Source organism: Numida meleagris, chromosome 10, assembly GCF_002078875.1.
Source record: "Numida meleagris isolate 19003 breed g44 Domestic line chromosome 10, NumMel1.0, whole genome shotgun sequence".
Taxonomy (NCBI): domain Eukaryota; kingdom Metazoa; phylum Chordata; class Aves; order Galliformes; family Numididae; genus Numida; species Numida meleagris.
The window spans coordinates 7,289,325-7,315,568 of NC_034418.1; the positions used below are offsets into that span (position 1 = coordinate 7,289,325).

The window sequence follows — 26,244 nt, forward strand, 5'->3', positions numbered from 1 at the left end:
CTCAAAACTCATGTGTTAATAAATTAGAATAACCAGAAAATTATCACAGAATCACAGAACAGCACAGGTTGGAAAGGACTTTGAAAGATCATCAGACCCAGCCTTTAACAGATGTCTGTATGGTCAATCTTAAAAATCAGTAGTCCAGCAATGAGTGCTATCTTGTTTGTGTTCAATAAGGAAATAATTTTTATTTTTGTCAAAGTATTTGAACAGCTGTTGCTGACTGTTTTATTTGCTCTGAAATGAAAGGGAGGATACTGTAACAGCACTGCGTTAGCTCTCTTGTATATTCATTAACTCCTTTAGTGTCTCACACACTGCAGAGCCCCCTGCTGTTAAGGGCCATCCGAAAGATTTTCCTGTTTTGCTATGCCTGAAACTTCTCAGTTAAGATGAAAAACAAAATCCTGAAATATTCTCCAGGTTCTTGTTGCATGATTTAATCTCGATCCGGGAACAAATCCAGATGTCCTGCTTATAGAGAATACAACTGTGCTTTTTGCAGCAGTCATGGTTTATAGAAAAAATAAACTTGTCTTTGTGTATCTCTGGAAAAAGACCTCTGCTGGCAGCAGAGTGGTGTAGGCTGAAAGCAGTATATGCAGAGAGAAGGTAAACAAAACCCACCCTCCGAGAGAGAATTTGAAGACTGAGAAGAAAAGTAAAATGGCAAGTCAGACAATTCAGTCACTCTGCACGCAGCAGAAACCACAGCATGGAGATGGATGCTCTCAAATGGAGAATATCTTCTCATGCGCTGTGTGGGAGCTGGACCTGGAGCAACAAACGGCTGTGGAGTTCATAGGCCTGAATTCTAAGAATGAGGGAAAGAGGGAGAAACTGAGAGGCCACGGAGCACTTACACTAACTCTTAAGAATGAGACTCAAGGAGGAAGGGTAGAAAAAAATCAATAGGTTGTACTGTTCTAGGAAAGGATGCTGCACATGATAAAAATGTTTGGCTCTTGATTCATTGTACAATAATTGTTAGTAAGGATGGAGTGGCATGACAAACTGAGAATCTTAAGGGGACTTTCTAGGGCATAAATGTAATTTACTTCTGGGAAACAATGTAGCAGAAGTCCAGCACTTTCCCTGTTGTTTAGATTGCGACAGTGGTAATGTTACAGTAGTAGCACACTGCTGTCTGAGAACATCCACTGTGGTAGATTGCAGCAGGAAGAGGAATGTGCATATGAGATTCTAATAAGGATGGTAATATTCATATTAATTAATATTTAGGATTTTACAACACTACTAGTTACATTTTTACCATATGTTATGAATTGATGTTTGCCTACAATTCATAACGTTCATCCATTCCAGCACTGCTTTCATTTCATAATAGCGTGCATGAAGCAAGCATTGCACCTGAAGTCTAACTACTCTTTGTTCCTGTGGCGTAAATCCTGGTTGTAGAACAGTATAACAGTATATCTTCCCTCTTTTGCTTTATGTGAGTAGTTTAAATTCAAAACACTCAAATTATTTTATTGTCTTTAATATAAAATATATCGCACTTGGGAGCTGTTAGATCTATCAGCATATGTTTTATCATCCGAAGTAAAAAAAATCCTTTGTGCTGCAACAATGCAAAAGCTTCCGCTGGAACCATCTGTGGCATGTAGGACTTTTGCTGGAACACAAGCAGAAAACCATGTACCAAGCAGAGCCTTTTGGTGATTTAAAACTTGCAATAGTTTTACATTTAATCAGTTCTTTTGAGAAGACTGCAAAACAACAACAACAAAGAAATAGTACAGCTGGTCTATTACTGGAATATATTTTTAGTGTCTTTTTTTTATTTTCGTGTATTAATGAACATATAATATTTATATAAAAATGTGAAATCCAGTACAATAAGTACAGTATGTTGTACAAATCTGGATCATAATCAAATGCATTTAGAAGGCTCATTGTGTCCCTTTCCATTACAAGGTATGCCCCTCTCCACTAGGATATTTGAGATGGCTTTTCCCTCTTTGGGGTGGCTGCTGAAAGAAGGGTGTAGAGTATGGGAAAAGTGGACCTTAAACAGTGTAGAGGCGATTTAAATCCTTCAATTTCCTTGTTTTGCATGTGAAAAACAGCTTAGACCAGAGCTGTGTTGCTCTGTTTTGTCCAGAAGCTCTCTTTGGGGAGCTGCCCTGATAGTTACATAGACAAGCTGTCAACAAGAGAAGTTGGTAAATGATTGTGTGTGATTGTACTTAGACCCGGAACTGCAACCTTCCTCTTCAAATGGTAAAAGAGAGACATCTCCACTCCTTGGGTCATGGATAGCATGAAATGAAAAAGATTTGTTTTTCAAATTTAGAAAAGAAATATTTTACCCTAAAATTTCTACCTGTGGACTTTGTCATATGAGAAGGTAAACTGTCAGGATTATTCAGGGAAACCACATTTCAAATGATTAAGGTGGGAATGTACCTCTTTGCTGTCAAGTTTATTATGTTATGTGACTTCCCTGTGTTATCTCCTAAATATTCTGATTTTCCTCAGTATAGATATATGAAATTTGCTGTTCTCTGTGCTGATTCAGAAGACATTTCAGTTTTTACAGTCTGTGTTTAAGTTATGCACAGCAATAATGTTGCTTAGAAACCTGTAATAAAAACATATTGCTGATGCAGAGTATGTGTGGGCTTTTACGAATCTGGAACTCCATTTTCCAGTTTCACAGAACCTGTAATAAAACAGCATCAACAGCTGAGCTGAATAAATCAAGTGCGAAGTGAGACTCCAGACAGCCTCACTTGGCAACTGGGATACCATTATCTGGTCTGTAGGGATGGTCAGCAAACCACGGGAAGGTAAGAGCATTCACCAGGCCTTGTAGGGAGCTTTACTCTGTGAGGAGTTAGGGGAAGTGCTGGTCTTCTGCCTGAAGAAAGAGGTGTTTTTTTTCATGGGAGAAGGAGGGGAAAGTGATTTGGGCTGTCTTGGCTGATGAATAAATGCTTGCTGTAGAGAGCAAGCAAATGCTTGCTTACCAAGAGCTGATGAAATGCCTGAAAATAACTCAGTGATGAGGTAGTAGACAGCATTACAATCTGAAAGTAACTTTTAAAAAGTATTCTATAAAGCTCTTTTAGGTGAATTTCCTTCAAAGAAAAATACAGACAGAAGCCTTATTAAAAACACCTTTCCTCCAGTGTTCTTTCTCAGTGTGTAGGTGCAGCACACTGAGTCCAACTCTAAACAACAAAATAAGATTCTGTTACACCGGGCGCAGCGCCAGCCTCGCAGATGCTCTCGTCGCTGCCATGTGAAAGCGTTACAGGCCCACCGCAGTTCTTTAAAATTTGCTGGCAGCCGCACTCGGGGCTATTTTAAACAGCCCCGAGTTCTTTCTTCTTAAAAAAAGAATTTTCTGTTGAGGCTTCAGTGCATTTTTCTCCTGTAGACATTTTGTAGTAAAAGAAAAAAAAAAAAAGAAAAAAAAAAGAGCCAAACTCTTAATGGAACCATTATTGCTTTCCTCTTTTTTAACTCGAGATGTAAACTTTGCACAGGCATACAAAGAATTTATGTACTGATGTGGAGCTTCAGCCTATGAGCTCCAACTTTTTGCAGTGCAAACGAGTATTTCAAACTGCTACTTTTCTTTAAAAACGTCTAAGAAATTTGAAAATGCAGCTAGGTTACATTATGCTATTAATATTTCCAGGTGGGAGCGACAGAAAAACCACGCTCCTGTAAGAAGATAACACTAGCAAGCTCGACAAGGCGTAGAGGCACAAGCGAACATCTGAGGCGCGAGGCCGCAGCGCGGAGCCCCGCTGCCGGTGGGCGGCCCTGCAGGGCGGCTCTCGCGCCCGTTGCTCAGCTCCCGAGAAGCCGCTCCCGCCCGCCGCGGCCGTTACGCCGCCCCGCGCCCCCTCGCGCGCAGCACCGGCGGGCCGCTCCACACAGCCAATCCTGCGGCGCAGACGGCTCTTCGCGCACACGCCCCGCCCCGGCTCGTGCCGGGTGGGCCGGGCTTCAGCGGCGGCGTTGAGGCGGGGAGCGGTTCCTTTGTCGGCGCCGGGCCGGGCCGGGTTCCGCGGAGGCCGCGCTCGCTGCCGTTGGTGCGCGCTCCCGGCCGGCGCCGCGCCCCCGCCCTCCTGTCCTCCCGTCCTCCCTCCCTCCCCGGCCGCCGAGGGGCGGGGCGGCGGCGGTAGCAGCAGCAGCAGCAGCGAGCATGTCGTCGAGCAGGGCCAAGAAAGTGAAGATGGCCACCAAATCGTGCCCGGAGTGCGACCAGCAGGTGAGGTGGGGCGGGGTGCGCACCGCTGGGGGAGCAGTCCTGTCCTGTCAGCCCCCCGCCGGCCGGTGCCGCTTCGCCCTCGGTGCCCGTGTGCTCGGCGCTCGCCGCCAGCCGGCCGGTACAGCAGCTCTGCCGCTGGGGCTCTGGCTGGGAGCGAGGCAGCCGCGGGCAGGGCGCAGGTGTGCGGGGCCTCGGTACGGCTTCGGTGCCCCCCGCCCCGCTCCTCCGGGCCGAGCGCCCGGTGCCCGTGGGGGCTTCCCGCTGAGCCCCGCGCTCTTCCTGTTTTCTGTCAGCTCCTCTCGCTTGTGTTTGTCTGTCATGTACGCGCGGTAGAATATGCGTTAGGAACGGTAATGCCAGAAGGTGGTAGCTGAACTGCTTGGTTTTCTGAGAGGAGGAAAATCCGCGCTGCTGTGAAGCAGTGTTTGTATGAAGCGCGGAGTTGTTGCCTTCGCAGTCACTGGTTGCATGTACTGCACTCCTCTCACTGTAATAGTTAGCTTATGCCAGAGGATTCTGTGACGTGCAGCGTTGCTTAGGCGTTAGTATTGTTTAGTAACGACACAATATATCAAAATACAATTAACTTTGTAATTTATACAATGCAGCTTGCCCGTGGGATGACTCACACGCCTGGGGCCGGTCAGGAGAGCGCTCACTGTGCTGCTTTCTCACGGAGTAGCTTAGAAGGAGCAAAATTGGGAGCTTTGCTGTAATTCCTCTCATGTGGTCCCGACGTGTGTGTGCAGTGTCGTTGACCTCCCACTGCAGTTGTACTCAGCGTACAAACCGCAGTTGTTATGCTTCAATGTGAGCAGCAGTTGAACTGTTGGCATATTGTATGTTTGCCTTCACGTCCACTTCCTACTCGTGATGATGTTGCTCATAAAAGCAGGCCGGCTCGTTACAGCCGTGCCGCTCTGCTGGAACAATAGCACAGTGCTGCAGAAGGCTGCCGTGGGGCTTGGGTAGGGGAGAAGGCTTTGCCGTGTAATTATGGGAAGCACGTTTCTGTTGTTTGATCCTGAAACATGACCGGTATTCACACTTTCAGTTAAAACCTAAAACAAAAACCCCTCACACCGTTTACTGAAAAAAATCTAAAAAAAATCACTTGTTCTGACTTGCATGGTTTTTGTGATGTTCCTACGCATCCCGGAGCAGCTGTGAGCGTTACGCTGCGTGGGGCACTTTTTCATGTTGTAAGCAAGACATGAACCACTGCAGCTGCTCACATGTCGAGTACGTCACTGCAGTGCTGTTTCTGAGAAAAGGAAGCTATGTGCCGAGTTCTGGTATTTAGGTTGGTGAAAGAAGAAATGGAAATGAGCGAGAAGTTGAGTGTGAGATAGGTATTTTTTGTTTTGTTCATTTAATTTAATGTGAATGGCAAACTACCAGGAATAGGAAGGCCAGATAAGTATTACAGACTTTTTAAGCTGACGCTGGAACTTTGTTCTGCTCCTTAGAACTAAACCGGATGACATGTGTATGTCAGCACAGACGTGTTATTAGCAGGTCTTCCATGGCTAACAAGGAATTATGTGCATTTTGACCTGGCACAAGAATTGCTCATCAGCCTTGCTTTCCAGAGACAAATGCTTTCCGAGACAACAAGAAGCTAAAACCTTGCCCCACGACAGCTACATCTTAAAGCTTCTCTTGAAAGCGAGGAGCTCTGCCCAGCACAGCTCATTGGCCCTCCGCTCTGTGGGCAGGCTCCTTGGTGGCCTTGTACCAGCGTTTCTTGCATAAACAAGAGCTTTGTGCTTGTCTATGATTTCTGTGCTACAAGTGATATACATGGAAATACGTAGACAGCCACAGATATTATAGTACAATATTGAATAATGTTTCTTAGGATGTTAAAGTTGTTTTTTTTCTGACATTTAGATGATATGTTATTGCCATTTAGTGGGGTTGTTTTTTCTTTATTTTGTTACTTTTTCCTCTTACAGAGTAGTGTTTTGATTGTATTTTCACAGCCCCAATAAACTCGGGAGCCTGAAATCCTTGCAGTCATTCACAGGAAATAATTAACCTTAATTTACCTCTGAGTGATCTTTCTTGTATGAGAAACTCAATTTATTTTGGTTGGGAAAACATTAAACAGACTTGAATAGCATTTGCAGGACTGTGCTGCCTCAATAATTGCTGTAGGTTGGTTTGTGTAGTGGGTAATTTTCAAAGGCTAACCGAGAGCCTTGGGTAGATAAGCCCCTTCCCACTGACCCTGCGCCGAGATGTTAGGCCCCTCTCCGTGCCAAACCTGTAATAATATTGCTCTGTTAAATGCCGTGAAGTTAATTGAAAAAAACATTGTGTTTCCTCCAGTTCCCATTGGTTGTTTCCCACCAGTGGTGGGGATTTTATTGATTTATTTATAATTTTGGCTGAGTCCAGGGAGGTAATTATTGGAGCGATCCAGGTGTTCCAAAGTGGGTTTATAATGTGAACAAGCCTTAACAATGCAGATGAACTGTCTGCTGGGTAGTGTTTCTGATACTCTCATATTGAGACACGAGCAGTGGGATAAGAGTGCACATATGCCTGCTAACTTCTGATTTTAGGGTTAAGTAAACCTTGATTAGAATTGTTTTTAATGTCAGTGTTCCTGTTAAAGGGAATACAAATATCTGTAGTTACCCAAACTGTATCAAGTCACTCAGTAATCTCTTCCTGGGGTGAAGTACAGGAGTTGAGATGTGCTGCAGGAAGCAAAATTGCTTATTTATTCTGAGTAACAAGTAAGTTCCTCTTTAAAATTAATGTACTACTTTCACATTTGCCTTTTAGCCAAATGAATACTGGAAGCCTTCTTATGCATGTCTGCTAAAATCCAGCAGACAGTCATCAGTCTGTACTCCTCGCTGTTTGAGTGAACGCTGGCAAACTTGTAGAGACGCGTCTTAACTTGGGAAGTTACCTCCTGCTGCTTTTCCCCACGCTCCTGCTTCAACATGACTTGATTTTAATGGTGTTATTTAAGTCTATTCCAGATCTCTGTTTATGCTTGCTTTTATTTGTGTTTTCAGTCTTAAACCTAATCAAAGTTAGCTGGGGTATTCTTTACTATTTTAGAAGATCTTGAAAGATCTTGGCTTTAGGCAACGATGACAAGGTTTGTAATTTATCAGCATCACTTTTTTTAATTCAGAGTAAATTTTGGTCATATTTCTTGTAAGCGTGGCGTTTCCAAATTCTCATACCTTGGTTTAGATTGTCTGTGGCAGCGTGCTGCTCTGGGCTGCTCAGCTGGTTGAGGGAAGCTCTGTAGCCTCTCAGACTCATTCTGCAGCCAGCTTTGGGTGAGCTGTGGCAGGTGATGTGCGTTTTGGATTAACTGGTCCTTCTGTACCTGCCTGGCCTTTTCTGCAGCCCTGTGGTACAAATGCATCTGTTTCTGTTTTCCCTCCTGTGCTAAGCTGCTCTGCTGGATGAAGGAGTTGGTTTTGAATGTTTCTGAGGGTGAATGTGCTCTAAATGTATAGATGGTTTTAACTTATGCTTTCTTTCCCCCTCTTTTTTTTTTTTGCTTGTTTAATAAGTGAGGGAAGGAATGCTGGGAGTGGCTTGCTGCTATGGCTGGGGATATTTGTGAGCTCCAAAGAGAAAGTATGCTTCTATTCTGATTGACCCCGGTTTGATGCTCTCCACTTTCCCTCACCCCTTCCTACCAGCCTGGGGAAAAGGGCTCATAGTGCAAAGCATGGCAGCACTGTGTTCCAAGCTTGGTTTGTGACAACTGCATAAAAAGAAGGCTTAGTGGGTGATTAATAGCAGAATCTGTTTTTACTACTTTTAAGTGTAACTATGTGATCGTCCAGGCTGTAATTTTTCACTAAAAACTAAATATGAAGAGGTAACTGTGAAAATGGAATGCAAGATACTGTGTTTTTTTTTTTCTTTTCCATCAGATAGGAATTTGGTCATAATTCAAAATATTCTGAAATACTTTTCTTTTGCTTTCCCAGGTTCCTGTTGCATGTAAATCGTGTCCCTGTGGCTACATATTTATTAGTCGAAAACTCTTGCATGCTAAACGTGCTGAGAGATCGCCACCCATTACAGGTAATGCTTACGAAGATCTGGAAGAAAGTGATAATATCTCTTCTGCTTTATTTCTTGGAAGCAAAGAACAGTATTTTGTGCCTCTGTGTAAACTGGCTGCTGTCAGTTCACTTTCCTTTGAATTTGTGAATAGTAGTCTTAATGTGTTAGTTTTTCTTCGGTTTTAATGGGGAAAATGTGGTATTTTTGGTCTCACATCCTTTGTACTTGCGGTGATGGCATTTATTCTGTGTACGCTATCGCTGCTCGCATTAGTCACTATGCGAAACAATCCCTTACCGAAAGCTTTCTGTTAATGTTTTGAAGATAAACGTCTAGATACGTCAGAGGGGTCAGATTGCAGAGTACTTACTGATTGAAGGTGGGTTTTCTGAAAGTAAAATCACTTTTTCTTTAAGTTATACTGAATTTTGCTTACTCATGAGCAGTAGAATGGCACTGTGTATAAAATTGGTGACATGTAATTTGAAATCAGATGCATCTTGCTTCTTTCTGCATGGTTACATTAAAAAAAGTCAATTTTGTGTCCAATTCACATTTCTTTTGTAGACGTGAAGGATGAAAAATTGGTTGAGTATGCATTCTGTCAGAATTATCATTCTCCTTTTGTCCAATTTTTATTGCTTCTTCAAGTCCTAGTAGGAATTAGTGAGAACAAGCACCTGTTAGGGAATTTTTTTTTTAATTGATGCGTACTTTTTTTTTCTAAATTATCTAAGAGATCTACAAATCTGAATCTAAGAACTTGATATTTTTGTACTGGTATTCTGAAGGGTCCTTGTAGTTCACAAGCCAGTAGGAATTATATGATGATATGCTAGATTTCAGTATGGAACAGGTAAAGCAATCTGTGGTATTGTCTGGAAGGGTTGGTCAGTTTTCTCTCCTGGTCCCCAGCTGTTTTAAATACAAGTTACCAAATTAAGTCGACAGCCATAGTCTGATACAGCAAAGCTCCTGTATAATTCATCTTCATAAGTGTGAATACAGCTTTTGTGTTAAGATCAGTGACAAGTTAATGTGCTGTCCAGTTTGTAGCCTGTTTATGTAAATGAGATGGCAGAATCAGAAGGAAACTGATTCTCTGGGAAGATATATATATATATCGTGCTTGTAAGTGGATCTGCAACTTTTTTTTTTTAATAACGTAGTTAGTGCAGAATGGAACTGCAGCCTTGCAAACATACAACCAATTTGCATGGAATAGCCTGTGGCAGTTGTATGCTGTTTTCACTACTTCAGCTCAGTAATCTGTACTTAACTTTCAAGTGAAACTCATGTAAATGCTCTTAGATGTGTAGGAAGATGATACACCTGTTCAGCATCAAGTGAAATGAGACTTGGTCTTAGGCTGAGTTTGGTGGGAGAGGTATGCTATGTAATGACATCTAATGATAGCATACTTGAATCAGTATCTCACTTTGTGTGAGCAGTGGGAATTATTTCAGTATTTGTGTCAGAAGAAGTACTTTATACTTCAGCTATATGATAAACCGTGTGTTTTTAACTTATATTTTGCTAATGGAAATGCATGTAGTGTCTTGATGACTGTGTTCTGGAGAGTTTTTCCCCACATCTTCTAATGGGAAGCTAAGAAGCTGCATACTAGTGAATGTCATATGTTGCCAAATGGTATTTATATTTGAATGAATTAAAGGCTCAATCCCTGTAATCAAGAAGTAAAGTGTCATTTTGCATCTGACACCTTAATTTCTGCATGGATGTCATGAATATTTAATTCTTATGTAAAGGTATAGAGCTGTAACTATTGCGAAGAGAAGTAAAAAGATTGGGTGGGTGAGCGTAAGAGTAAGTTATGAACAAAGATGAAGACAACCACAGATCACAACATCTCTATTCGTTTGCACAGAAAACAAGAGTGAGGCCAAAAGGAGACGGACAGAGAGAGTTAAGCGAGAGAAGATAAATTCTGCAGTAAATAAAGACTTAGAAAACCGAAAGAGATCGAGGACTAACAGCCATTCAGATCATAGCAGACGAGGAAGAGGAAGACCTAAGAGCGCCTCAGCCAAAAAGCACGAGGAAGAAAGAGGTATGAGAATTAGAGAAATACTCATTGGGTTCTCTGTTTCTATGAAGATGTTTTTTACCATTATTATCAATAAACTTTTACACCATTGTTTAGAGTAACTAGACGACGTCAGTCAATACCACACGTAATATGGGGAAGGGACTATTACACATACGTAGAGATATTTGTTTTTATGAAGTTTCAGTGTTTGATTGGCAGTAAGTCCTAATAATTAAATCCGTTTTTTTGGGCACCATATCCAGTTTTGTCATGTAGATTGAAAGCTTAGTGTGGTGGGTTTTTTTGGTGATCCACTATTCTAGATCACAAGGACAAACAAGATTAGGATGACAACATTGCTTAAAAAAAAAAAAAGTTCTTGAAATGCTTTAGGGAGCCTGAAGCAGAAAGGGCGTGTTGAGTCATTGCAACGACTTGAATATTTATCCCATGTTTTTGCATAATATTATTGCACAGGAAAGAATGCCTCCTTACTTATTAAGGTACCTGCTGTTTTTAATCTTTATACATTAAAAAGGCATGCACTGGAGTAATTTTGGAGTCCTTCAAGCATGTGGCTATCACTTAAGACTTCTATCTTTAGAAGCCTGTTGACATTACATTTGCTGCCATTGTTGCGTGTGGCTTATTGATGTCTGCATCTTCACAGAATATGGAGCTTCCCTGTTTATTATTGATCTGAGCTGAACTTTGTCTACATGCACCTATAGGATCATCTTCTGAGAGTCTAGTTCATGCACAGCTTTGGTTTGAAATTTCTGCAGGCTTTTTGGGTTGTCTTACAAGGTTGTTTTTTTTTTTCATGTCCTGTGAAAAAGAGGAAAGCAATCGAAGCAATGAGAAGAAGATATCCATTCTCCATGCATGTTTTGTAGTGTCTTAAAAGCAAGAATTTGAAAGCATGAGGAATATCTGGAAAACGAGACCAAATGTTTTTAACCTGTTGCTGCATACTCTGGAGTATGTGACAATATGCCAGTGCTCTGAGGTGGAAGGCTAGAAATATAGTTACAGTGAGGTCTTTACATAAGAGTGCACATGCATGTGTGCGTGGGTTTTTTGTTGTTATTGTTAAATGTCACTTGAGAAGACTACCTTCATCTACTTCTTCTTTAATGGAACTGTGACTACTGCTACTATTTCTTCTTTGACCTCTTCTGTAGAGCTGGTAAAGAGCTTGTTTGTGCCTCCTTGAAATACATTTGTGCATCCCTAGTACAACACACTTCATTGGCTAGGAGTAAGTGGGCATGTGATATTTCTTACTTCTGGTTAATGTACAAATTAAAAAAAAAAAAATCCAGTAATTGGCTGCAATGTCTATAAAAATGAAGTTAACATTGACATTTCCATTTTTGTGGTTTATAAAATTGGCTGAACTTTAATGTTGGGAGTAATTAGTGGGAGCTGTAGAAATATTCTTCTTTCATCGATCTTGCTGCTTGATAGTGTTTTTTATGTGAAAACGTACTAAGCAACTTTAATTCCTCTGCTCCAATTAAGGTGATTTTTGTGTGACTTGCTCGACTAGTCCTTGTATCAGTGCATTGCACTGAGAGTGAAGTCAGTTTGGATAGGACCTTGGGCAGTGTTACCTTGTGAAAGATGTCCCTGCCTATGGCAAGAGGAATTGGACTGATAATCTTTGAGAGTCCCATCCAGCCCAAAGCATTCTTTGATTCTTTGAAAGTTGGCTCTGTATTACAAGACACAAGCTTCAAATTAGATGTTAAATGCTTTATTTCCTTGTTGATTATATATTGCTAGGATATTTTGAGTACACCTTTCCACCAGAGATTGTGCTCCTCTTTTTCTGCCAAAAAAAAAAAACAAAAAACCCAAAACCCCAACAAATCAAAATTTGAAAAAAGGCCACTGCTTGCCAGTTTTCTTGGTATTTGGTTAGGCTTCTGTGTTACCTAATGCTCTTAGGTGGACAGAGAACACCTAAGCTAGAATAGCATGCGAGAGCAAATAATTTGTCTGTCTGAAGACCACCCAGCTGTGAAAATTTCCTTCCTAAAGACATCTGTAGCATTGCTTCTGTGATTGCTTAATGCTCTTTTCATATGTAGTATGCTTTTCCCATGTTATGTCTGTGCTTTTGGCCAGTTCTTTTGTATCCTTCCTGACTGGTTCACATTAGAGCTGCAGAATTCAGCAGCATTTAAGAAGAATGGGGGATGCAAAAGGGCCTTTTAAAATAAGCTCTTTTCCCTGTAGATTCAGTAAGGAGTCGTGGAAGGGAAAAGAGGAAGATGACATAGATTGAGGGGATATGGTAGAGGGCTGGGACCCAGAGGATACTTCTATCACATGTTTCAGAGTGATGTGATAACCCTGGAAATAAGAACTTCTCACTAAAAGCTTGATTTGTCAGAATTGTCAGAGGTTTTTTTTTGTCAAAATGCTGCAATATATTTTGAAAATAAAAACACTTCATAATAATCTGATATTGATTTTGCTGCTGTTATGATATGATTTGATTTTGCTCTGTGGGACTGCAGTATATAGCTGGGCTGGTTCCCAGGCTGCCTTTACATGTAGGTAACAACTTTGTTGTTTACCCGGAGTGAATCTTGTAAAGATATGTACGTTTCAGTACCCTGATACTATTTCAGCTGAAGTAGTAAAATTGCTTGAACAAAGCTTTCCCTTCCCAGCAACTTGTTACTCTATTATTTGTGCATTTGTTTACTCAGCGTGCATCGTTGAAGTAGTGCTGTCTTGGATAGAAAGAATTCTTAGAATCTGAGCACTTTGGATTTTGAATCCATGCAAAATTTGTGAGGGGGTAGAGTCCACGTTTGATTTATGCGTAGGGGACAATTTAAAGGTCTGTGGGTCCGGAGCGTTGCATCACATCTGGGAATGTGTAAGACATGGTCTAGAAAGTCTGAGTATTTTCACCTAAGTATTCTCTTTGCTGTATGGCAGAGGACTTGATATTTTTAATGTATTACATAAATGGTATTGTGATTTTTTTAAGACAGTCTTTTGCTAATAATAGAGAAGTGAGTCAAAACTACTTTCAGATAGGAATGTGAAGTGGAAAGTTTTAATGCTGTCTGTAGAAACCATGGTATCCTATGAATAGCTTATAATGAAATGTCAGCCAGATGCAAGTCCTTCACTAGCTGCTGATGAAAAATGAAATGGTCTTGATGCATAAAGCTCACAAACCTATGTTAATCTTCAGTACCTTTTGATATAAAGATTTCAATTGATTCTTCAAAGCAGAAGTTTCTCAGGACTGGCTCGTACTCTAGAAGGGGGCAGTAAGGAAGGGAAATCTTGGAAAATCTGCTTGGCTAAGCCTTCTGTTATCTATTAACATTAAATTGGGTGAGGAGGGAGTGTTTTTAATTTTTCTGTGTGCTGACATATTCTGGGTTTGTTGGGATCAGGAAGTCTGGGGAAAAAAAAAGGGGGAGGTCTTTAGATAAGAAAACGGGGAAGGTTAATATGAAATGAGTAGTGTGCATATAGTGGCTGAACTGAGAACAACTCCCTGCATTGTTTATATATATAAAAGTTGGGAAGGAGGAAGTGGAGCAGCCCAGTCTGTGTGTACGTGTAGAAATTAGTTTCTTAAATTGCTGGGTGAGGCTTCTGATGGAGCTCCTTAGCTTTTCTTTCAAACTCAGTATGCTAGAGAATGTGGCCTTGTATAGCAGGGGACCCATCAGAAATCACATTGCAAATATCAAACGTGCTTTGATTTCTCTTACTTTGGTAAGGCAAATTTTATGTCTTAAATTTAAATGTTGATACATCTTTGTGTGTCCAGGCTACTCCTTTCCCTGTGGGGGAAGAGTGAGCTGGTATATGATTTTGATTTGTCTCGAAATCTTTAAGTAGAGGCTTCTGTTGCTGTGTGCATCTTAATAGGTATTAAATCAGAATGTAACAGCAAAGGATTTTTCACTTTCTCCTGCTTAGTAGTTCTAACACAAGTGCTTGACTTCTCAGGAAAGGCGGTCTATTGGAATGGTGTTCTTGTCTATAACACAAATGCTCAGATGTCAAACATCTGAGTGAATATAAAAGCATAATGAATGTGAACCCAGTGGAAGAGTAACTGTGTGTGTAGGGGGGCAAAATCATGTGGGTTGGAAAAGACCTTCAAGATGATCAAGTCCAACTATCAGCCTGGTCTACCATGTCCCTTAGTGCCACAAAGACATAGGAGATCTTTCTTCCATGTTGTGCTTTTATGTATGGAGTTATTCTATCTTCCCATTTGTGGAGAAGACTTGGTCTGTCTTTGTGAAGATTTTTCCATCTGGGCTTGAGGGAGCTTCCAGTCTTTCACCTCTGCTTTCCTCCGACTGCCTAGGTACTCTGCCTACAGATTTTACCGGATCAGAGATGAACAACTGTTAGCTTGTTGATTAAGCCACCATTATTTTCCAGCGTTCTTTTGTATTTCTCATATCCATCACTGGTTTAGGCATGTAGGTAAAGCAGTATGCTGGAGTGTGCTGTGGTCAAAAAGAGTGTGTATGTCTGTAAGCTAATGAGATGAGGGGTCAGGTAAACATATATTGTGATTGTAAATTAGTATAGGGCACTGTGGAATGTGGAGTAGAAATGGATCTTCAGAGCTAAAAACTGTAAGCAAAGATCAGGTTTGCAACTGCTCGAGGAGCCCGAATGTCCTCAGATCTGTGGGTTCTGCTGAGGTGCATCCCAAAATCCTGAAGGAATTGGCTGACGTAGCTGCCAAGCCATGCTCAATGATGTTTGGAAAGTCACGGTGGTTGGGTGAAGTCCCTGGTAACTGGAAAAAAGGCAGTGTCACATCCAATTTTAAAAAGGGTAGAAAGGATGACCCAAGGAACTACTGAGCTGTCCACTTCACCTCAGTGCTGTGGAGGATCCAGGAGCAGATCTGGAAGCTACGCTAAGGCATATGGAAGAGAGGGAGGTGATATGGGATAACCAGCATGCCTTCATCAAGGGCAGGTCCTGCCTGACCAAGCTTGCTGCTTTTTATAATGGAGTAACTGCATCAGCGGTCAAGGGAAGAGCTACTGATGTCATCTGTCTGGACTTCAGTAAGGCCTTTGATACAGTTTCCCATAAGATCCTTCTCTCCAAATTGGTAAGATATGGATTTGGTGGGTGGACTGTTTGATGGATGAGGAACTGGTTGTGAGATTGTACCAGAGAGTGGTAGTCAATGGCTCAGTGTCTGGATGGAAATCAATGACAAGTGCCGTCTCTCAGGGGTCAGTACTTGGACTAGGGCTCTTTAACATCTTCATCAATGGCATTGACAGTGGGATTGTGTGCACCCTCAGCAAGTTTGCAGATGGCACCAAGATGTGTGGTGTAGTTGATGTGCCTGAGGGACGGGATGCCATCCAGAGACACCTAGACAGGCTCAAGCAGTGGGCCCAGGAGAACCTCATGAGGTTCAACAAAGCCTAGTGTAAAGACTTGCACCTGGGTCGTGGCAACCCCTGCTGTCAGTAAAAGCTGGGGCATTTAAGGATGGAATACAGCTCTACTGAAAAGGATTTGGGGGTACTGGTGGATGGCAAGCTGGACATGAGCCAGCAATGTGCCCTGAAAGTCAACCGTATCCTGCATCAAAAGAATTGTGGCTGGCAGGTCAAGGGAGGTGATTCTGCCCCTCTACTCTGTATCAGTGAGACCTCACCTGGAGTCCTATGTCTAGATTTGGAGTCCTCAGTACAGGAGAGGTGTTGACTTGTTGGAGTGCGTCCAGAGGAGGGCCACAAAAATGATCCAAGGGATGGAACACCTACCCTACGAGAACAGGCTAAGAGCTGGGGCTGTTCGGCCTGGAGAAGAGAAGGCTCCGGGGAGATCTGATAGTGGCCTTTCAGTACCTAAAGGGGGGGGCTATAAGAAAGAAGGAGACAGACTCTTTAGCAGGGTCTGTTGTGACAGCACAAGGGGAAATAGTTTCAAACTAAAGGAAGGGAGATGTAGATAAGGAAGAAGATTTTTATGATAAAGGTGGTGAGGCACTGGCACAGGTTGCCCAGAGAGATGGTGGATGCCTTGTCCTTGGAGACACCCAAGGTCAGGCTGGATGGGGCTCTGAGCAACCTGATCAAGCTGTAGGTGTCCCTGTTTGTTGCAGGGACATTGGACTAGGTGACTTTTAAAGATCCTTTCCATCTCAAACGATTCTATGATTCTATAAAAACCATCCTTAGAACTGTACTTTGTGTGTATTGATCTCTTCTGTGTCTACAAGGCTTGTCTTACGCTGATAAAACTTTTTATTGTTTTCTTTTGCTTTCTGTGAGTTGTCAGTGACTAGCTAAACTGAAGTATAACAAGGCATGATCTAGAGTAAGTGGTATTTATGAAAGCAGTGTTCTGAGTTTTGTCATATGCTCCAGAGTAAGTTAGTGTACTTGCACGCCACAGTGTGCGAGCTCTCTTGCTTGCTGTTATGTGTCTGTAGCCCTGAAGCAAGCCAATGTTTTCAGAAGAAGCTGAGGGGCTTTCCCTTGCTGACTGAGGTTTTAGTGTTGTTCCGCATCTGGGATAAGATTGCAAGTCTCCAATACCAAAAGTTCAGAAATGATTGTGGTAACGAGTTGGGATCCTGACTTGTGCTATGTATCTGCTATTTGGACTTGGACACTGTAATTCATGTCTTGTTACTTAGATGTAAAACGGAGGTACAAATATTGTAGTTAATGAGGATATTGTGAAACATCATTGTTTTCTGAGGTGGGGGCTGGTTTTGTAAAAGCAAAACAAACACAGCAAAACCACCCAACCAACAAAATCACTACCAGGAAACCAATCCCCAGAAAACCTGGAGGAACATTTGAATTCAGTTTTGTGCCAGGAGTCAAAGTAATGTTAATGACTCATTCTTCCTTAGTCATTAAATAATAGAAATTCCATCATGTTTTTGGGTGACTAATTCTGTGACTCTTCTAGCATGTTTGTGTGCCTCTCTCCCTTCCTTATCTCTCTCAGTCCCTACCTGAGTAGGAGTTACCTAACTTCTTTTTAATTCCTGTACACATTATAATATTGTAAGTTACATAGTAGTTAATTTAACTTTAGATAATGGAAAAAGCTTCTAATAGTGACTTTTTTTTTCTTCTACAGAGAAACAAGAAAAAGAAGTTGACATGTATGCTAACCTTTCAGATGAAAAGGCCTTCGTATTTTCAGTGGCCTTGGCGGAAATAAACAGAAAAATTATCAATCAAAGACTTATTCTGTAACTTGTAAGCACAATCTGATGCATTTATATACGGAATGGCTAGCATATTTCCAAGGTGTCATGGACTCTCGGAAAGCGTGTTGTCTGCACCAATAAGGACCATAGTATTTCCTGTTAAAATTCTGCTGCTGTTTTTGGAAATCACATTCTGTCTCTGCAAGTGAGAAAGGAAGTGTTCTCAAGATTGTGCTATGAAAATCAGAAAGCAGAAGTGTTTTATGCCTTGAAGACAAGTGCTAGACAAATGCACAGAGAGACTGCACCCATGCTAGAGCACTTCTTTTAGATTTGCTGCCAGAAATGCAATATTTTAAATATTTTCAGAAATTAATGATTTTCCTTTAAAATCATATATTTCAGATTTTTGGCTGTATTGCAGTTTACGTATGTACAGTTCACTTAACTTTTTAATAAATTGATATTCCAATATTTTATTGAGATGGAAATTAAGTACATTTGTGATACTTTAAGTGTGCTGGTTTTAATCCTCTTAGAAATCTGGTATTCATTGTAGGGGTGGCATTAGCTTTGTCTTTTTTTTTTTAATAGATGTGATATAATTCAGTAGGAAGAAAACTAAAGGCATTTAATTTGGGGAGATTGTTCTGCTTGACAACTTAGTATTGTTTATGAATTCTCTCTAAAAAAGGTTTCCCTTTTACAGAGAGTTGTTTTTCAAAAATCACAGGCTGTTTTGGGGGTCAGGCTCCTGGGGTTTGAAAGGCAAATACTTGTTTTGTAACTACTGTTTGCTAGGTATCTTTCTTGTCCAGTTGGTAAGTACTTGGGCCATATTCTTAACTGGCCCATTACTTAGAAGAAAGAGAGAGAAAGTAGGTATCTGTGATGTAGATTTGCATCTAGCAATTGCTCACTGATATTTCCAAAACATGAGATGTGCTAGTTAAATTTTATTCTCAACAGCTTTTGTTATCTTTTTTTTTAAAATACAATTCTTTTCATTATTGTCTTTGGACAGTTAATGTTAAATAACAAAGCAAAAATGAGTGTGGAAAGATGAACTGTTCTGGTAGAAATAAGTTTGGGAAAGATATTCAACAATAGTCATTGTGTTAACATGATATAATGCAATTTGAGCCCAAATTCTTACATTAATGTGTATTTTTTCATCTAAAAAATGAAACAACCAACAAAAACAAACTTCAAACTGTAGAACACTGAAGAGAGGAGATGTGGGAGGCAATTGCATATGTAGGATCTGACGTACTTGCTTTTTATCACTTTTCTAAGAAGAGGAGTGCACTTAAATGTCTGTTTTTTAGTCTTATTCGTACTTTTCAGTATCATTATTTTAATAGTGAGAATTAGTTTCTGCTACAGAGCTGATCTTTGGGTGGAAGCAGAGAATTTCATTAAAAAGCTAGGCTATTGAACTCAGACTGCTTACTAGTTGTTGTTTAAAGGAAATTAAGCCACAAGGGATGACTTAGTTGCAAACTTCTTGCAAGCAGAAGCAGGAAACATGGAAAGCGATTTTTAATCCTTAAGTAGTAATTGGGGTCCTTTTTAATGATGGAGGAATGGGATGGGTGTGGAAAAGCACTTAAACCACTAACCTGCATTTATCTTTATTCCAGTAAATGAGAATTTGTGAACGCAAGACCTACTTCCCTACATCATGTAAATTTCTGCTTTCCAGGGCTGTAGCCTGTCACAGATAAAAGTAGCAAGGACAGATGAGTAACTCTTAAGGATAGAGATAATGCATCATAACAGCTGTCTGCATGGTAAGTTAAAGTCAGAGTGACAAAAGGGGAGTTCTCACTTTGCAAACTTAAGATATAGTCAGGTTTGTGTTGCTTCTGTTGCCAGAATGAGATTTACTGTGTTAAGAGAGAAAGGGAAATACTAATGCCCAGCTGTCTGGTGCTCTAACCTGCATTCCTGCAGGTGCCTGTTTCTTTTTACTCCTGTATATGGAATGAATGTTCTTGTAATAGATGTTCTCTTCATCAGAGGACTGCAGCTGATGTTAAATGTCTTGTTAAGATTTCTACACTTAGACTGGTGCCTTTACTTTACTGTTAAGTACTGAAAAATATATTAATACCTCTCAAATGTGCAATGCCCTTTTTCCTCTTCATTGGTGGAAAATCTTGAACCAGTGGTCAAGTTCTATTTCTGTGCTACTTCTTTTTGTTTTCCCCAGGTCTCTACTGTCAATTCTTTCCCAGTTGTGTTCGTGCTATTTTTCTTCCTTTATTGGCTTCCATTTCCTTTGCACAAGCTGTGATAGATGCAGGTTGTTCTCAGAATATCCTAGGGAGGGGTTAGCTCTTTGCTAGTGGACCACAATGGATCTTGCTAAACAAGAGTTCAGACTTGCTCTTAGCACCAATCAGAAACAAAGCACTGTTTCCTATATAGATGGGACACTTTAGAATCTTCCTAAAGCACTGGTAATTCTGTAACTGTAATATCATAAGACATAGATCTCTTGGAATATATCCAGCGATTGAAATGTAAATTGTCCTGCATCTCAGGATTCAAGAGTTCTTTCTTTGTGTTTGAGATGGTGAAGGGATAAAAATAGTGGTAAATGATTGTAAATTATTGTTATTAAATGTATTGCATCTCAGTCTACAAAACTGTAAAATAAAGTCAATGACAGCTAAATGATGACAGAGTAAAATCCTGTGTATTGCAAACTATATTTGTGCCTCTCTTTTTAGTATCTCTGACTTGGAAACTTTTTTCTTTTTTTTCTTGTTTTCCCCGAGAAGCAAGAATAAATACGTAACTCTTCAGGAACTGATAGATGCAAGCTTTTTGGTGACTAGTTTCAGTGTAAGATTTTAGGGCTTGCTCTGCCTTGGAATGTCTCTTTCATTCAGTCTGACTTAATCTGCTTCACTGCATTTTGTAGGATAAGGCTTCTTTGAGAAAGATTGCATTTTTTTCCATTAACTTGAAAGAAGATAAAGTATATCACAGCTATGAAAATACTAGCTCACTTCTGTACCACCTCTATGCTAATCTACCTGTCTAGAGTAAATTAATGTTGTGAATTGAATGGTGTAGGATTTTACTGGAAAGCTGCCTGTGTAGAAACCACCATCTAGCAAGTTCTACTTTCTGCCACTTCGGTTTTTTTTTCCTGATGAGCTGTACTTCCTTTGTTTATGTATCTACATAATAGCATGTTAGACCATCAAGTGGGATCACAGTTTACATTCTGGCTTGAGGTTTCTCTGCATTTACTTTATTCTGCTACTAGATGGCAGCCTTATTCTAAGGACAATTACTATATATATTCAGGCATTCTTACTATTAAAAGAACATGGTATTCAGTTTTCAGTGAAAGTACACTGAAAGATAGTCACTTCAGAATGTCACTGGGAGGCTGTTAGCGTAAATAATTACATTAATCCCAGTTTATGGGATCTCGGATATGCAGTGTTCATTATTAGTGAGTGTTACAGTTGCAGTGGCATTTCGTTGCCTAGCAAAGGAAAGGAAGTAACGGTGGATCATTCCTGATATGAGGAGGCAGGAACCAGAGTGACTGGGCAGGAAAGTTGTGCCTTGAAAAGAGCAGAATGTTAAATGGGATGGGGAAACAACACAAGAAAAGGAAGGGCAGGAAACAGAAGGATGGTGTGGGTGATTGAGGGAATTTGACTGGAAATTGCATGGGAGTAAGGTTAAACTAGGCAGAGCCAAAGAAGAATGGAATGACAAGAACTAAGCATGACTGTGTGAAAGCCGCTAGGAGAGGTACATGCAGGCCTTCTGTGATATATCATGGAGGAGAAAGCAGGGCATGAGTTTCACATTGCTGGAGATGTGAGGAAAAGCAGGAAAATTTGGAAGATGAGAGAGGTGATAGAAGAGTAAGAATACACAAACCGTTCTGAGTTGAACAGATCCTTTTTACATAAAAATGGGTAGCATGAGCAATGAATGCTCCAAAGGCTATGCTTTTTTTTTTCTGTTTTGTGTTTTACCATCTGTATCCTTAGTTATAAGATTTGGGCTCTTCTTGTGGTTATGACCTACAGGGAAACTGATTCAGTCATGATGTGGAAGGTGGACAAGCTGTTTTGCAAGATGGTTTTTCATTTTGAATCAGCTCTGAAAGGAGGCTTTTTGATGACTAGAATGAATCTCACTATCATTAATAACACTTCTCTTTGATCAGTGGCTAACAATCCACACTACCAAAGTTAGTATGTGTATAAAATACTTAACTCTGAATTTTGGACTCAAATGGAAAGGACTCTAGAAAGCTGATTTCCTTGTGTGTTTCTGGGACATACTCTTTGGTCTGCGTATACTTAATCACAGGAATGATGTGTTCCTTAGTTAATAGATCATTAAAATTAGAGGTGATGATTACCAGCGATGATGTATGGCTGTCTAAGAGAGGTCAAGAGGGTAGGCAAGGATTGCATCAATTGAATGAATTCTTCATGAAATACAGAGTAGTTCGTATGCTAAGTGGGATTTTAATAAGATTTATCATCCAATGCATGTGACAGCATATTTATCCCATTTTTCTTCTTCCAGGAGTCAATCTTGATCTGCACTTCTCACTGTTGCAGACTTTTTTTTTTGAAGGCCAGTGGAGGAATTCTTTTGATTTTTACAGAAGGTTACCTCTCAACATTTTGTAGCATTTTCTATTTAAAAACAAGCTGTTTAAGTGTTGATCTTTGCAAGGGAGAATAAGGTAAAACTAGGTCAATTAATCTTTTTTGCTTTTGCTGTTCATCCCTTCACTAGTGTGCACCAGAAGGCAGGAAGGGCTGCCTGTCTGAGTGTCCTGAACTTGTTGCTACCTGTAGGGTTGAGCTGTGTAACCAGGATTTGTGCTATACAGAAGTAAAAGGTACCTTCCCCAAAACTGTCCACCATTTGTATAGAGAAGGCTTAAATCTGTTCTCCTTTGTACCTTCTTTAGGACTGTTAAAGTCACGTTTGCTGTGTGATATGGTGTGCTTTGACTGCAAAATTATCTGTACATGTTCACTGTGAGACAAAGTAGATAGTCACTTCTCCTTAATCTGTTTTTGTGCTGGTTATAGCTATTTTTGAAGTGTTCACTAGGTAAGTTGGCTTTCGTGAGTTTATTCAGCTGCAGACATTATGCCCACCCATTTTGGCAGATGGAACAAAAAATAGTGACGGAATGAGTCTTCTGACAGTTTTACTTGTCTGCCAGCTTTGAAGGCAGGATTCATTGTAGGGTAAATCACTGTAGGCCAATGAAGTTAAAGCAGAGCTGAATCTAGCCCAATAGGTCCTATTCTTTAAAAAAAAAAAAAAAAAAAAATCAGCCTGCCTAAAGCAGTCTGCTGCTGTTTTCCTTCCAAAACAATGAGCTTGAATACTACAGGTTTAAAAATGGAATATAATTTATGAGCCTTCTAATCTTGGAGATGAGTCTATATGTAAATTGGATGTAAAATATAAAATGAATATTAATGAGGTGGGGAGGCTTTCAGACCTACCCTTTAATACTAATCCATTGCAAGTGTAGCAGCTCTAGAAATGTGCTGATGCTGGCACAGAGACAACCAGGAGCTCATTGCTCTTCGAAGATTCCTCATCAACCACAACATTCATAAACTTTTGAATACTTGTCCTCATCAGATGTTCAAGGAACTCAAACATTTCTTGTGTCATTACTCACTTGCTGATTTTATGTGCTTTTCCCTGGGAGCATTCCTGTATGCTGGCATTCTGTTCTAGTTTATTGCATGGATGGAAGCGTAATGAAAGGGTAAGTTCTTAGTGGAGTTTGGAAATCTATTTTGGAAGGGAATTGTTAACCTTCAGTGAGATGTTTTGGGTATAATCATAGTGAGTTAAACTGGGTGGCATCAGTGTCAGTGGTTCCCTGCTTACAATTATTAACAGATGACAAAAAGACTCTCAAATACTAAATCAACTTAGTAGCTTTTAATAGTAAGAAAGAAATTTCCCCAGGGGCTAAAACTTATACTTACTGATTTCCTTTTCAGGAAGGAAGATAATCTGTATTAACTGCCGTGTTAACAGAAAGTTTCAGCTAAGCAATGTTGTTTAGTTTATAACTTAACTGAATGTGAGATATGTTTGTGGAGCAATGAGCATGTTCCTAATTTGTGGAGCCCGGTGCAGGGAGATCACTTTAAAAATGCTGATTTCTTTCATTTTACACTGTATCTAGTGCAGGAATTGGTGTGTCTGTCAGCAGATGGCTGGGGAAGGTAATAAAACTGAACAGCCTCTTAGTGTTACCTTTTTCCTTTTCTTAGTCTGTGCTCTGAGTTGCAGTGATCTAGTTATCAAATACTGTTAGAGGAGTTCCTGGAGTGTGAGCATAGCAGATTCAAGTAGTTGCTCTAGAAGCTAAATTGCTGTTGGCTGAAACTTGCATTATCGTTGGAAAAGCTTTGCATTTATCCTGTATGTATATGACACTTCATGCCTGTGCTGCAATAACACTTTTTGTCTCTAGCTCTTAGTTTTTTTAGAGCAAGGGACCAATGTGACCTTCTTTGTGTGTAAAATCCACTAGACTTTTCCCAAGTACTGAAGAAAATGTAGCCCTGTATCTGTTGTTTTCTGTCCTCAGCGTTTAATCCTGTGACAAGTGGGCTATTTGCTTACTGTGTGGATTGAATGTTTTGTAGTTGCAGCTGCTTTGTTGCTTCTGATAGCCTTCTGAAAACACAGTCCACAATCTTTATCATAAGATATGAAATGAATATAGGAGAGGAAAAAAAAATTTCCAAAGGATGAAATAAAGAAAAAGCAAAGCTAGTGAAGCTTATTGTAATTATATTCTTAGTATTGATGAAAATACTGCAGGAAGGTGTTGTTTTACACTATGGTTCTGTATTTAGATATGTTAATGGAAGGTTGCAGGCTGAGCATTGCTTGTTCCAGACTGCTTGCCAAATTTCCTGAAGAATTCTCTTTGTCATGCAAGCTTTCCCCTATGGCATGGTGCTTACATGCTGTACATGCCTCTGTTGCCGCATTAAGTAATATCATCTCTTGATTAAATCCAGAGTAACAACATGATTATTTGTGCTACTGGAATAAGTAGTAAATGCATTAGAAATGCGTCTGTTTTCCCTCTGGATGTAGGCATCTCCTGACTCATGCATTACGTTCTACACCTTTTAAATAGCTGTACTATTTGCTGTTTTCGTGAGATCTGTAATTCATGCAATGTTACATATGGATGTGTAAAAACAAACAAAACTTGAGAGCGATGTTCAAGAGCCTCATACCAGCGTGGATGCTCTTCTCTTGTTGAGAGTGGCTGGGTAGTGCTCCTTATGTGAATGCCAGGAATACTGCTCTAAGACCTGCAACAATCTTGTCATATCATAGCATGGCTTGGGTTGGAAGGGACCTTGAAGATCATCAAGTTCCAATCCCCTGCCGGGGGCAAAGTATCAAGACAAAATGGCTCAGCAGCAATCTCACTACTTGGAAGACCCAGTTTTTTCTTGTACCACTATGTGGAGCTAGCTCATGTCTGAACAGTTTGAGGCAGTTTTGACTTTTGGGGTTGGTTCTGCCTTTTAAAGGTGAGGAATAATAACAATAGATTCTAAAGCTCTGAAAATCTTCTGTAAGCTAGGAGGAATTTAACTGAATTTTACAGGTGGAGAGGGCAAGGCACAGACCTCAGCCTCAGGCTGCCTATGTCTCATAGCAGGATGTTAGACTACTAACCTTTTGGTAGAACTACCTCACCTCTGTGGGCTGCGGTCAAATCATCCTGCACCCCAGGCAACCCCTGGCCTTTTCACTTGTTTGCTGAATGGCGTGATAAACATTCCTTGCCAGGCAGTTTAAAAAAAAAAAAAAGATTTCCAGCACAGTAAGCACAGCCATCTTAGCCCTGGCTTTTGCCCCTGTGACTCGTTCATCTTTATTCCCTAATTTTGTCTGTAATTACCTTAATTTTGTTTTGTTTTTAACAGCATATTGGTCATCTTGCTGTACAACGCCAGGTGGAAATGAAGCCCTTGTTTTTGCTGTGAGAGGAGTAGCTGGTTCTGTACTCACACTTCTGGACCTGACATCTCTTCATTCATAATGATAAAGGTACTGTATCTTCTCCCTCTTGCCTCCCTATTTATTTTAGAGGAGAGTTGACGTGCACTTATTCTGCAGTAAAACAATTTTGTTTTGATTTAATCAATGAAGGCATGGTCCATGCTAAGTCCAGATATTGCTCTCTAAGCAGCTTGTCTATCTTTGCAGAGGTCACAGTATACTCACACTTGATGTGAATTCTGATAGAGGACAAATATTTCTCCTTTTTAGTCTATTCTTTTGTTCCCTCTGCTTCTGTCTTATAGCTTAAGAAATTTGAAATGAAAGAAATGATTGTTTATAGTTGTGGTTTTAAAACAAGTATCATCTGACAGTAATAAGTGTCACTGAACAAAGCAGTCAGAAAAACAACAGTCCTGTCACTTCTTAGCTGACACAAACATGCTGTCCATAAGTTAGAATTAATGCATAGTTAAGTGGGGCAAAAATAAGTTGAGGAACAGATAAATGCAAAAAAAGGGACTCTTAGTGACTTCTAGAGATTCAGATGTCATCTTCTGTTATGTTGCTTCCGTGCCTTACAGTAGCTGTTATCAGTAGTTCAGGAAGTGAGCT

At 40.4% G+C, this 26,244-nt stretch overlaps 2 protein-coding genes across 7 annotated transcripts in view; both read left to right on the top strand.

Annotated features, from left to right (window-relative positions):
* On the top strand, positions 4,017-25,606 carry C10H16orf87 (chromosome 10 C16orf87 homolog). 5 transcript variants are annotated; one of them, XR_002442113.1, is made up of 6 exons: positions 4,017-4,252; positions 8,227-8,323; positions 10,194-10,376; positions 17,487-17,608; positions 19,265-19,352; positions 25,554-25,606. XR_002442113.1 is itself a non-coding variant. In XM_021408326.1 (5 exons), the coding sequence occupies exons 1-4, from the start codon at positions 4,187-4,189 to the stop codon at positions 17,603-17,605; spliced, it is 465 nt and encodes a 154-aa protein (XP_021264001.1). In that variant the 5' UTR covers positions 4,017-4,186; the 3' UTR covers positions 17,606-17,608; positions 19,203-19,341. The 5 variants fall into 5 exon arrangements, 3 of the variants coding, with proteins under 3 accessions (XP_021264001.1, XP_021264000.1, XP_021264002.1); XM_021408326.1 differs by lacking the exon at positions 25,554-25,606 and having other exon boundaries at positions 19,203-19,341; XR_002442112.1 differs by lacking the exon at positions 25,554-25,606 and having other exon boundaries at positions 4,019-4,252; positions 17,487-17,988; positions 19,203-20,273.
* MYLK3 (myosin light chain kinase 3) overlaps positions 25,549-26,244 on the top strand; it is a 29,550-nt gene continuing 28,854 nt past the window's right edge. For both annotated transcript variants that reach the window (XM_021408306.1, XM_021408307.1), the window contains exon 1: positions 25,549-25,677. In XM_021408306.1, the coding sequence (XP_021263981.1) occupies positions 25,669-25,677 (9 nt within the window). In that variant the 5' untranslated portion in view covers positions 25,549-25,668. The remainder of the gene's footprint in view (positions 25,678-26,244) is intronic.

Excerpts from the sequence above, each read along its gene's own strand:
- C10H16orf87 (XM_021408326.1), top strand. The coding sequence starts at position 4,187 with ATGTCGTCGAGCAGGGCCAAGAAAGTGAAGATGGCCACCAAATCGTGC. Across the intron at positions 4,253-8,226 it reads GCCCGGAGTGCGACCAGCAG|GTTCCTGTTGCATGTAAATC; the intron begins GTGAGGTGGGGC and ends TTGCTTTCCCAG. Across the intron at positions 8,324-10,193 it reads GAGATCGCCACCCATTACAG|AAAACAAGAGTGAGGCCAAA; the intron begins GTAATGCTTACG and ends TCGTTTGCACAG.